Below are 12,592 nucleotides of genomic sequence, written 5' to 3' on the forward strand. Positions count from 1 at the left end.
TTTCTTTGAGTGAGCAAGAAACATCAAATCAACATTAGTTTTATGTATACTGTAATAATATTTTCATTAAATGTTTTAGAAATGTTGTAACAATGTTACTTACCAATACAATATTCAAATAATGTTTTAAAAGTTATATTTATATTATTATTTTTGATATTTTTGAACGTTATTTTAACGTTTATTTAATCGATATTATATATATATATATATATATATATATATATATATGATTATACTCAGTAAGCAAAAAATCATTACTACAATATTATTATACGTTATTATACGTATAGAGGGGCAGGAGAGGAGCTAGCGGAGCAAGAGGGCGGATAGAAGAAGAATGGTAGACGGACACAAGAGAGAGGAAAAATTGGAGGATAGTAAAAGAAGCAGGATCTACAAAACATTACTAAAATGTTATAAAAATGTGTTACGAGAACATTATAGCATCATTATTTGTAACGTTATAGACATTTCCAAATCTGGGTCAAAGTTCGTTTATAATGATATATGTAACATTAAATATTATATATTTGAAAACGTTACATATTATTATTCAATAACGTTATAATAACATTGTAGTAATGATTTTTTGCTTACTGGGTCATAAATAGTCAAATATGACATTTATTAATTATTACCTTGATATCTTTATCATATCAATAATTCTGAATAGAACGTCAAAATTATGCTATTAAGACATAAATATGGCATCAAGAAAACATCAAAAGTTTTCGCAATTTAATGTTATTTTGACAAACTAAAAATTTAATCATATTTTGGCGTTATTTTAATTTTTCTGTTCCCTTGAGATGTTTTCATGTAACTTTTAAAATATTTCAGAATTAAACATTTTTATAACTTTTTACCTTCTTTTCTTATCAGATCAGTACTGATATAACTGACACGAATTTTCCGGAAAGATCCATGAAGCTAGCCAAAAATTATTGTAGAAATCCTACTCGGGATCTGAGAGGACCCTGGTGTTATACGTTAGAGCCTACAGTTATCGACGATGAGTGTAATATTCCACTTTGTAATTACGGAGGTGGGTTAAATGATAACACCAATTTCTTTTAACTGTAACTAATAAATAGATCTCTAATACAGCTATCTTTTGTAAAGAGTTTAGATTTGATTTTGCACTTGAAAATATATTATTTGTATTAGATTGTATTATAACGGGGCCAGGAGCTGAATATGGCGGAAATCGCAGTTTTAGTGTTTCAAGAAGAAAATGTAAATCTTGGAACAAAAGATATAAACTTGGTAATACAAAAGTGAGCATAATAAATCTTGTTATTGTATAAATTACCAACAGGAAAATATGTACCCACACAGCAAAAATGTTCCGAATATATTATAGAGATATCCTACATATATTGAGATATTTTTATAATATCCTTATGATGTATTCGGGGCATTTCTGTTGTGTGGGTCAATAAGTTGTAGTGATTTCTCTTCCTTGTTATTATTTTATCTTATAAACTATTATTCATTAATCGTTATACTTCTTTTAGAGTAATAAATTCCATAACAATCATTTTCCGGATGGATCAAGGGCAAAAGCAAATAATTTTTGTAGGAATCCAAATGATGATATTGGTGGTCCTTGGTGTTATGTAGAAGAAAGAAGCTATGAGCTAGTAGAAAAAGAATATTGTGATGTTCCATTTTGCGACGACAGAGGTATGTACAGTCAAATATAACAGAAAAACTAAAACTTAGAAATTGTTAAAAATTAAAGATATGATATGAAGTGACTATGTTTTATGCCAATCTAATAATCTTTTATGTTGAGAATGAATGTTGAGAATGAATGTTGAACATTTAAATTCTATAATAAATATATCTTAAAATATAAATTATAGACTATATTAGAATCTTTCTATATAAAAATGCCAATAAATGTTTTTTAATATATAATAAAAAATATATTTATTTATTCGGAAGATAATTATTATATATTATTAAATAAAATTATATATAAATTACATATAAATTTTTCCTTATATATAAGCATACATATAATCATATGCTTATATGGAAAAAATGTTGTTAAATAAGAAAAGGAAGAAATAGTTTCACTCAATTAAATGCCGACATTATATATTGTCAGAAACATAAGCATATATTTCGAATGTATTTGTATAACAGTACTTTTTTCGTTATAGACATATGATTACACATGATTATATATGGTCATATAGGTACAACACTTATGTGATATTTTTCCCAGGTAATTATAAGAGATGTTTCTTTAAAATGTCTATTACAGAATCTGTTAGAATCTTTCTATATGTATAAATTCTAATTTCTATATATAAATTTTTTCTATATGTAAATTTTAATAGACTTTTTTTTATAGATTGTTTGATGTATTCCCGAAATTCATCGACCTATTCCATGTTAACGGGTTTAAATAGCACTTATGGAAATATATCCTTTTGGATAAAACTCTGGAATCCTCTTGATGAACAAAATGTACATACATATCATTAAATATTGATATATTTTATAGACATACTATAATTCACTGCATAATTAACAAAATTGCACATATCTAGGCAGAAGCCAGGATTTTACTAAGTTTTCTTCCAATCCCGTCTTCTGCCAAGAAGATTGCACAAGACTGGAAAGCCGGAGTAGAACTTTTAATTTCGAACAGTGTCAGCGGTCAAATATATCCTGTTATTGATGTTAATGTAAACAGCTAAGAATTAAACAGACGGTATTACAGTAATAAAAGTATTAACATAATACCTAATTGATCATTAAAATATATTTTTTTCAGAACGGACGGCTTTTAGAGAATACACCCGAGATGCTACTCAGTTCTAAATGGACTGGTTTGTGGATTACTTGGGGTGGTGGTTTCATATCGCTCGGGATACATGGCGTGTCCAAACCGTTAATTATGGACGAGTATAAAACAAAGAATAGTATTTCAAGTTTGTACCTCGACAGTTTCCTGTACTACGGCGTTATGGGCACTGGTGTATTGTGGAGCACAGAGTTTTGTCAAAATTGTACAGTACAGTCCCTAAAAGTTTGGGTCCCATTACTCAAACATAACATCCAAATAATATATTGTAATATAGAAAATACTAAATTATTTGGCTAAAATCTCTTACGCGTTCAGATTGCGAAAGTCACACCACTTTTGGGGATGAATTTTTGACCGTTTGGCCGATGCAAAAAAGTAACGATACGCAGGATGTACGATTTTACGTTCGAGCTAAGCGTGATATAAAAGTACGATTATATCAGAGCCCTGGAGTGCTGTTTCCTTGTTTCACGGTACGAAGGAAAAGCTTTTAATGTCACTAATGCTCAGACTTGAAAATAAAAAATGAGAAACGCGAATTAAAAACGTAATTAATATGGATTTATATTTTATATATGAATATATATTTTTATTTTAGTTGGAAATCAGGCGCAATGACATTATATCTTTGTTATATCAAGAAAATGAAATAGCAATAAAACAGTATTTGAAAGAGGTTATAATTAAGGGATCGCTCAATTATTGGATTTGGAAAGAGTTCACTATCAGGTCTTTTAAAATACATGTATAAATATACAGTAAATATATTACATGTATAATATATTTATTTAACTACCATATTTAGTAAATATATATTACACGTATAATATATTTACTTTAAATATTTTCAGATTTTTGTATTCTATATTAATAAATTTTTTACTTATAATACTTACAGCATTTTCGGTACACATTTGCGTTTAATTTCACAACTTGTATCTGGAAGTGAGGAAATTTTATTTGTAAATCATGATCTACTGACTACTTTACGTTGGTTCAGCGTCGGGAGTAATCAAACAATAGCACACTGGACATTCTTTTGTCCACCTGATGGTAAATGATTAAAACTCTTGAAATTTTGACTTATTAGTATTTGTTAAACATATTACATAAACCTGTTTTTTTAAATTAACAACTTGAGTAGCAACGGACGCGGTAGAAAATCCTCAGCCTCCAAACTGCATTCATAATATCGCTGACTATCAGTATCGTGGAACTCAATGGACGAGTGAAAGGGTACTTCCATGTATACCATGGATAGCAAAGGAGGTATATAATATTCGATCTTCGTCCATAATATATCTTCCATTGAGTATTAAAATATAGAATGGTCATTCAACTACAGTAAAATATTTTATATAATATTAGAAATTACATTTATTCATCCTCTAAAACAAGAATACAACGGTGCGTTTATATTAGATACCAGACAGTGAGAAGATCGCCGATAACTTTGTTGATAGATCTATCATTAAGGTTTTAAACAGATGTAGGAATCCAAGTCATGACCCTAGTGGACCTTATTGTTACGCGATTTCCACTCCACATGCTACGGACATCACGAAACAATATTGTTCCGTCCGAATTTGTAGATCATCAGGTAATTAAAATGTCATTATTACAGACATTGTGTCTACAAACTACACATATATAGCGTAAAAGAGAGAAAGAGAGAAACACATTATTACTTTAGATCTATATTTTTATTTTATATTTATTTTATGACTATATATTTTTTTATTATAAATCATAACATACTGAATCTAAATTTTATTACGTGAACATTTGGATATGTCTATCTTTACTTTATCGTTACGATTTGTAACGTAATGATGAAGTAAACCATGTATTTCTTAATTAGAGTTTATTGAAAAGAATCACTGCGAAAAAGTTAGATCTTTATATACGTTTTTTACGATATTTCCGTACGTTTTTCGCAGAATGTCGAATGGCAGGAACTGCTAATGATTATATAGGCACGCTGTCAACTACTCGTTCAGGTCGAACCTGCGCAAAGTGGTTGAGCGATTATGATCTCGAACAAATGCAAAAACCTAACGCATCGTTGATAACTGAAGCTCCTCCTGAGACTCCGAGTCCGGCTCACGTGAAACGTTCTTTGATGGAGAAAAATGTCTCATCGGGATCATCACTGTTCACAAAATCGCCATTGCGTCCACCACCGAAATTATTAACGAAATTTACAGCTGTTAAACCTGTTCACAGTGTCGATAGAGCGTATTGGAATGATAGTCTCTATCCAGAACGTAGTGTTCGAAATGCCAGCAACTACTGCAGAGATCCTTCGCGTAATATCGCTGGTACCTGGTGTTATACGACGGATCCACTGGTTCCGCAAGATCTTTGCGATGTAAGAGATTGCGAAGAGCCAGGTAAAACTTATTACTTATACACAATGTTTGCTGGTATCTAAACAAAACCATCTATCAATATTATCACCAGTAACATCGAAACATTTTCCTGTTTAGAGTCGAAATTTTGAAGAGTTGCATTGCCTGACGAATTTTTCTAATGTAAAAAAAACAAACTTTTTTCAAATACAATACATCGTATTATCGGCACCAATAGAGTGTCTTTTTAGTTCAAAACAACATATATATATATATATATATATATATATATATATATATATATATATATATCCTGTAAAAATCGTTTATCAGACGATACTTTTGAAAAACTCTTGTTTTTAAAAAATAAAAACTTATAAATAAAAGTATATCTCCTTTTTTAGATATCTTGTTTATTTATCCTTTTTATTATCTATGCAACTTGTTTACATATTTGTAAATTGTTTGAAAAACTCTAAAAAACAATTTAGATGAGTCACATAACCATTTCGTTTTTCATCTAAATGCTTTAAAAACGAAATCATCTCCATCTGATTTTAATGAAAGTTGGTGCAAGTAAATATTATAATAAAACATGATTTCAAGGGGACTATAAAATGCATTATTTAAATTGTTTTTGTCAATTATAGTGAAAATTAACTTTCATTTTATAATAAAAGTCAAGCAGATAATATTAAAACAAATTCAACCATATTAAACAATATGACCTTCAAAAATCTTTCTCCGATTTATTGTATTTTGAATGTAACAATCCATCGTTAAAGTTCCAAAATAAAATGATTCTTTATAAAATATTTCGAGTTGCTTCATGCTTTACCTGGTATATACAATATTTTCATATAATATTTATATATATAATTAAATTTAATACATTTAACATTTTAGATAAAATATTCTTAAACATTAAATTTATATTAAAATATGAAGTAAAATTAAAAATCAAAATAACTTTAAATTTACTATAGAAGATACATACAATTAATAACAGAAAATTTAGTTTTTGTTATTCAAATAAAAATAATGTTAGTCAAATGAAAATTAATTCAAGCACGGGAAAAAATTCAAAAAAATTTTTGGTAACGCTTGGAAAGGTTTGATCCGCCTTGAGCATCAGATTCTTCCAAATTTGGTGCTCGTAAAAAATTATTACTCATTGTTATATTATCCGCATAGAGGAGTGCACATTTTTCGTGAAAGGACACGGCATCGGACGACGTTTATACGTTTTACCGGAGCATCGTACAGAAGGCCTGCACTTTTCGTTAAAAGCATGGGAACCTGATCGGCCTGACTCCATAACGTTTGTGTTTACTGCCGACGACGGATTGAAGTCCCGTTACATTCTCAAGATCGGTGCTTTAGATAATGAAAAAGTTCTTCTCTATTATCAGTCTGAAGAAAAAGGTAACTTAACCTCATGAACGTAACAGAGAAGACCACTTATTTCAATATATTGCTTGATCTCTCTTTTTCTTAATTTTTACAACTGATAAGAAATAGTTTTGGTGAAGAAAAAAACGTTACCGCACTTGCTGTATCTTGGCAAGTGGAGTAGCTTTGTTATTCGTATACCTCGAGGACGCGTTGTTGTCTATTACGCGGGAGCGTCGGATCCGCTCTTCGAATGGGAACATCCCGAGCCAGCCAAAGCCTTCTTACCGGTCTATTATTATTATAATAGCGAGAAAGGACACGCGATAGGGGTCGCTTTCGATTGTGCCTCAAGTACATTTTGCAATCTCTAAAGCCAGTTCTTCGCGGTTAGATATGGTGCCTTTGATCTCTTCCGTTCTACGTCCGTGCAGGATGTCACATAGAGAACACGCAAACCGATCGCTACACGAGAATATTACCGGCGTCAACGTGGTCTAAGGAAGATGTGGTCAGACCGAATAAATTAACGTTGATGATACGCGCCAAAGGGGTCGTTTGGATACCGTTACTTCTGCTGCCAGGGACACCGGGGTAAATAGAGATAATTATTTCGCAAATCCTTCATATCCGCTTGTATCGCGCTGTATCTTGCAGATTTTACGCGCTTATGCTCGGCAAGCAAGATCAGTGGATACATTTTCTGAAAAACACTTATCCCAGGGTGAAAGTTTATCACAAGCAGAAAGCGCCCAAGCCGATATTTACCACCAACACCTGGACGAATATTACTATAAAGTAATTCGGCCAAAAACGCATCTGTATTTTGCTGAATCTGAATTAATAATTTATCGCGTAATTTATCGACAATTTGTTCCATCGTCTGTTTCGGAAAGATGGGCGGGAAGCACGATCGACATATTCTGCAATGAGACAATCGTGTTCCATTACGTGCATCGTCAACCGCTCATCTTCTATTTTTTTTCACTCGCCGTGGACACGGGAAGTTGGGCCACGTGGAGCGCGAACTGCATACCATCAGGTATAATTAATCTATTGAGACTGTATTTATAATTTAATATTAATGGCGTTTAACAATTCATGTATACAGATCAATCGTTGTATACAGATAGAACTCATTAATCTGAACACAAAACTTCTCTACCATTTCGCAAACAACCATGTAAAATTTTGAATTATTAATTAAAGAAGATTGGTGAACGTGTATGATCATGGGCGATGCGGTAGATGAACTATGATAGTAGTTTGCCGTCGTATGCTTGTACATTATGTAAAGCTAAATAAAAAAGTCCTCTCTGCCATTTTGCAACCGCGTAGATACTTAGTCATTGATTTAATTATTGATTGATTGATACATAATCGTGCGATAACGCACAAATCTTCTTTAATTAATAACTAAAAAATCTATGTAATTATTTGCAAAATAGTCGACGAGTTTTTTGTTCAGTTTGATCTACAGTTTGATGTACAAGCACACAATAGTAAACGTCGTTATCACAGCTCATCTATCGTATCACGCGTGATCACACACATTTACAAATCTTCTCTAATTAACTTAAAATATTACGTAGTTGTTCGCGAAATGGTAGAGGAATTTTGTGTTTAATTTAATGAGTATTACGAATTGCACATAACATGAATGTATGTCATGAATTATCACATTGAGAGAAATTATTCGACAAGAAATTAACAAACAGATATTTCCTATCAAAATATCAATAAATTTTTATATCCGATCAGGAAACATTCGATAAGAAATATCAGTTTATAATTTTTTGATCGGTTTATCTGATGAAATGCTATTATAAGCGGAAGTATTCGATTAAATTTAATCGGATATCCTGATCGAATATAAAAATTCATCGGCATTTTGATCGGAAATATCCGTTTGTTAATTTTTCATCGGATAATTTCTTTCAGTAGACATCTTGTATATTCCCAGGACAAAACATACCAGAATCATTCTAAATGTGCCCTAAAAAATAGAATATTTAGAATAGATTCATATAAATAGTAATATATTTCACACTAAAACGTTTTTATCTATTTTCTCGTAAAAAATCATAACGAGTCTAACTTATTTTCATATTTAGACATAAGTACGTGTCACGAGTCAAACCCGTTATGCTTTTCTAATGGGTTAAAACGCGTCAGTATAAGAATAACGTTATATATGCCATAAGAATATAACGTTATATATAAAATATAATAATCATTAGTCACTTGTCTTGTGTATCGCTGGCTAAAAGTTTATCTAACATTTAAATGTGAGGTTTTCACAAATTTTGTAAAATATTGTTTTGCATCCTTTTGTTCACATATCCTTTTGTTTCATTCATATGCAGATATAGATGGTCCCCCTTTAGACGGTGGATGGTCCGAATGGGAACCATGGGCGTGCAGTGTTAGTTGCAATGGCGGCATAGGAACCAGAAAACGATATTGTAATTCACCGGAACCTAACGTGAAGGGTGAACCTTGTATAGGGCCTAGCAGCATGACTGGTCGTTGCAATATGATTCTCTGTGGTGATATAACCGATGGTATATGCGCTGAATATATATAGTTTATTATTTATTCAACCACTCGATAGTGTACCACATCTTTTTCAAAGAGATTGTTATGCTAATTTTTTATTCTAATGTAGATACCGTGACTTTGATCAAGAGGAGAATTGCACAGGATCATACTGCTCTTACCGTGCAGGAAGGTGAATTGATATCACTTCCTTCCGATTCAAGTATCGTAAATGCCATTAGAACCGAGTCGCCTGATTCGGAGATACAGTGGTCTCACAATGGCATTTTCCTCCAGGAGGAAGAGCGCAGATTAGAAATTAAGGATTATGAGATCGGTACATAACACAATATTCGCATATATTGTATTCATAATAAGTTACTATTATCTACGCTTACGTAGATAATTCCTTCTCTGATGTAAAATAACGGATGAGTTTGCTTTTTTCAATAATATATAAAGAATTTGTTTCTCTCGAAATTCGCTTTTTTCAATCCAAAATGTGAATTGGAAAAATGTTTTTTTCCGATTAACGAACGTGAATTTATCTTTTTTTAGTAATAAGTAGGTAATTTGCTTCTTTTCAGTAATAAGTAAAGCGGTATTGAACGACTCGGGCGTATATACGCTTACTGTACATCGGATAGACGGAACGTATATGATATTTAAGGTGGTAACTTTGGCAGTAGTGCCAATAAAAGAAAGTGTCACCATTCGCGAAACTCTCTCTATGAACGTAATGTGCCATTGCGTTATCCTCGGCTACATATATTCCGACCTGAAGGTGTATTGGATTATCGATGACAGAGTGTGGAAAGACTATGGCGTCACGTTGCCCGTAGCTGTGAATGTAGATCATCTCCCAGCTGTAAATAAATCTCATCACGGCACGTGGAAGTGCGTTGTGGAGCAAATTGACCTAAATTTCAAATGGACAACAAACATGATCCGCGTCAAAGGTAAGAGAAATAGACGGAATGATATCTAACTGTTCAAGTCCATAAATTTGACGTTAAGACATTTCGATTGATTAGCTATAGTTTATTTGGGGAATCTCCTTCACAGACTACATTGCATGTTTTTATGCAATTGTGCAAAATATATTTAGTTCGTTTATATGAATATAGAAAGAAAACTTATCGTTTTTACATATATGTGACGTTGGAGTCGAACTTGAAGTGAAAAATAAGTGCATCACATATGTATTACATTGGTAGCAAACGAGTTGAATATGTTGAAATTACAACTTGCATTATGTCGTATACAAGTTGCTTATTCATAATTCTCTATTAACATAAATATAAGTTCTTGGACCTCCAAATTGGCGTACTTATTTGATGGAGGATAAACTGACACGACCAATCTTTGGCTGGATGCCGAGCGAGGAATTCGTTGCTTACGCAGCATTGGCTATAATTCTGTTCTTGATATGTTGCATTATTATAGGCTCCACGCTTTATATCAGGTAATACATAATTATACAATGATATATTTCAAGCTGCATGCGCCCGCAGAATTATATATTAGAATTGTAATCAGTTTTTTCATTCATGTCTTATAACAGAAAAAGACTATTGTGAAGTAATAATAACGTATCATATATTTGATCCGTCGCAAGGTTTCGAGAAAGTTTGAAAGTCGACCAAACTGTGATAAGGGAGAAGATGCGAGTAGGAAAATCTAAAATTAAGAGTAGAAAAGTTACCGATGATACATCCGTAGAAACAGGAAGTGAAAGTACAACGGATGATACTGTTCAACTTCAAAAAGTACATACAGCAAATAATAATGAGCACGGTATAAGAAAGTCGGAAAACATAAATCACACCGGTATGAAATCACATCAACCGAGATCCAAAAGAGGAGTTTATTGGCCTCACAGGTTGTTCAGGAAATCTAAATCAAGACGTGAAGGTTTGTTTGAATAAAACATTCCTGGTAACTATAGGATCGTGTACTAAATAATTTCGGTTTTTTCAAATAAAGTAAAACAATTGCATTTTTACGTCTTTACAATTTACAATGTATGCGTCGTTTTGATCTGCGACCTTCTACTATCCTTCATAGTTTCATAATATTATAACGACATAAAAATTTAAACGTTACACTTTAGCTGAAAAATGTGGAATTGCTTTATTATACAACCTAATATGTTATTATTAAATTCCTATTTTATCGATTCTAACTGAAATTGCAGACTGGAGTAGTAAAACTAAGTCGACTCTCGATGAAACGTCAGAAAGAACGAATTTGATTACCGACAGCGATACCGATAAATAAGTAAGACTTAAAGCATGAAGGTCAAACGTGTATAACGTCCAACACGCAGACATCATAAAGACATCACATATCTTGCAGAGAGCGGATGTTGAATTTTTTCAAATTGATAATGCCAATCGATGGTCTCCTGACGGCTGCGTACTCTCGGATTGCTCGCCGTTTTGGTTGAAGCGGGCGAGCGAAAGGGACGACGCATGGCAGACGCCAGTGCGAATCAAACGAGATGAAGGAAGGGTAAATGAGAGAAAAAGGAGCTCCGAGAAAGAGAGCACTCTGGGCCCGGAGGGCGGGAAGGATTCGCTCCACAGGGAGGGAGAGCCGATCGACGGGGAGTGAGGTTGCCAGCAGATCGGTAGGACAGGCCCGAGGGAAGCGCAACGAAAACAGAGAAAAAGAAATGACGGAGGCTATTTGCTGGAAACGGTAGGGAGGGCAGGAGCGAGCGCGTCCTGAGTAGATAGATAGAGAGAGAGAAAGAGAGAGAAAGAAGAAGTGGACAGAGGGAGAAAAAGACAAAGAGCGAAGAGGCACAACCTGAAGGAGCACGAGAAGGATCGAGAGAGAAGCAGAGAGCGACAGGTGCGCGGGCGCCCACGTGGGTTCCTCTTTGAAGCGAATGGTGTAAGGACGAAGAAGCAGAAGAAGAAGAGAAGGAAGAAGAAGATAACGACGACGACGACGAGGACGACGACGACGACGACGACGACAACGACGACGAAGAAGACGACGGCGACGAAGACGACGAGAAGGATGACCGGCCGGCTTCCTTGTGCCGGTTGAACGGACCGACACTCGCTCTACACTCGAGGTTGCACTCGCGCCGAGTGTACGTGGTGGGGAGGTAGAGACTGCACTGGCGTAGGGCCTGTTTTCCATCGATAAATCACACTTCCTTTCACGGCTGCACGCGGGGACTGTTTACGAGTACACTCGTTACTTGTTTAATGAAATTGAGGAATCAAAAGACGTAGTAGAGCTCGTAACGACTTCCGACACCTCACAATGAATACGCTCGCTACGCTCGCCGATCTCGCGTTTCATTTTCATTGAACGCGCCCGATTTTTCGCGTCCCATTCCATTCAGATGGGGATATTGTTAGCGGCCGTATACGCTGGAGCGCGTCACGGCGGACGGCCGATGAGAAGCAAGCCAGCCGAAGCCGGTCGAATGTCCCTAAGGCTATACACCCTGACTACGCCGATG

At 33.9% G+C, this 12,592-nt stretch overlaps 1 protein-coding gene across 1 annotated transcript in view; it reads left to right on the forward strand.

Annotated features, from left to right (window-relative positions):
• Positions 1 to 12,528, forward strand: part of LOC116843687 — an 18,333-nt gene extending 5,805 nt beyond the window's left edge. Inside the window, exons 3-25 of the mRNA XM_032814319.1 lie at positions 886 to 1,048; positions 1,171 to 1,280; positions 1,521 to 1,689; positions 2,369 to 2,484; positions 2,568 to 2,705; positions 2,795 to 3,029; positions 3,143 to 3,300; positions 3,426 to 3,556; positions 3,726 to 3,880; positions 3,972 to 4,096; positions 4,250 to 4,427; positions 4,768 to 5,220; positions 6,373 to 6,603; positions 6,694 to 6,924; positions 7,005 to 7,164; positions 7,228 to 7,368; positions 7,467 to 7,612; positions 8,958 to 9,134; positions 9,239 to 9,445; positions 9,696 to 10,067; positions 10,414 to 10,573; positions 10,727 to 11,022; positions 11,306 to 12,528. Of these exons, the coding sequence (XP_032670210.1) occupies positions 886 to 1,048; positions 1,171 to 1,280; positions 1,521 to 1,689; positions 2,369 to 2,484; positions 2,568 to 2,705; positions 2,795 to 3,029; positions 3,143 to 3,300; positions 3,426 to 3,556; positions 3,726 to 3,880; positions 3,972 to 4,096; positions 4,250 to 4,427; positions 4,768 to 5,220; positions 6,373 to 6,603; positions 6,694 to 6,924; positions 7,005 to 7,164; positions 7,228 to 7,368; positions 7,467 to 7,612; positions 8,958 to 9,134; positions 9,239 to 9,445; positions 9,696 to 10,067; positions 10,414 to 10,573; positions 10,727 to 11,022; positions 11,306 to 11,388 (4,335 nt within the window). The 3' untranslated portion in view covers positions 11,389 to 12,528. The remainder of the gene's footprint in view (positions 1 to 885; positions 1,049 to 1,170; positions 1,281 to 1,520; positions 1,690 to 2,368; positions 2,485 to 2,567; positions 2,706 to 2,794; positions 3,030 to 3,142; positions 3,301 to 3,425; positions 3,557 to 3,725; positions 3,881 to 3,971; positions 4,097 to 4,249; positions 4,428 to 4,767; positions 5,221 to 6,372; positions 6,604 to 6,693; positions 6,925 to 7,004; positions 7,165 to 7,227; positions 7,369 to 7,466; positions 7,613 to 8,957; positions 9,135 to 9,238; positions 9,446 to 9,695; positions 10,068 to 10,413; positions 10,574 to 10,726; positions 11,023 to 11,305) is intronic.
• The last annotated feature ends 64 nt before the right edge of the window (positions 12,529 to 12,592 follow it).

The sequence above is a fragment of the Odontomachus brunneus genome, unplaced genomic scaffold, assembly GCF_010583005.1.
Source record: "Odontomachus brunneus isolate Ranch 3 - 2012 unplaced genomic scaffold, Obru_v1 Obru_scaffold_034, whole genome shotgun sequence".
NCBI classification, from domain to species: Eukaryota; Metazoa; Arthropoda; class Insecta; order Hymenoptera; family Formicidae; genus Odontomachus; species Odontomachus brunneus.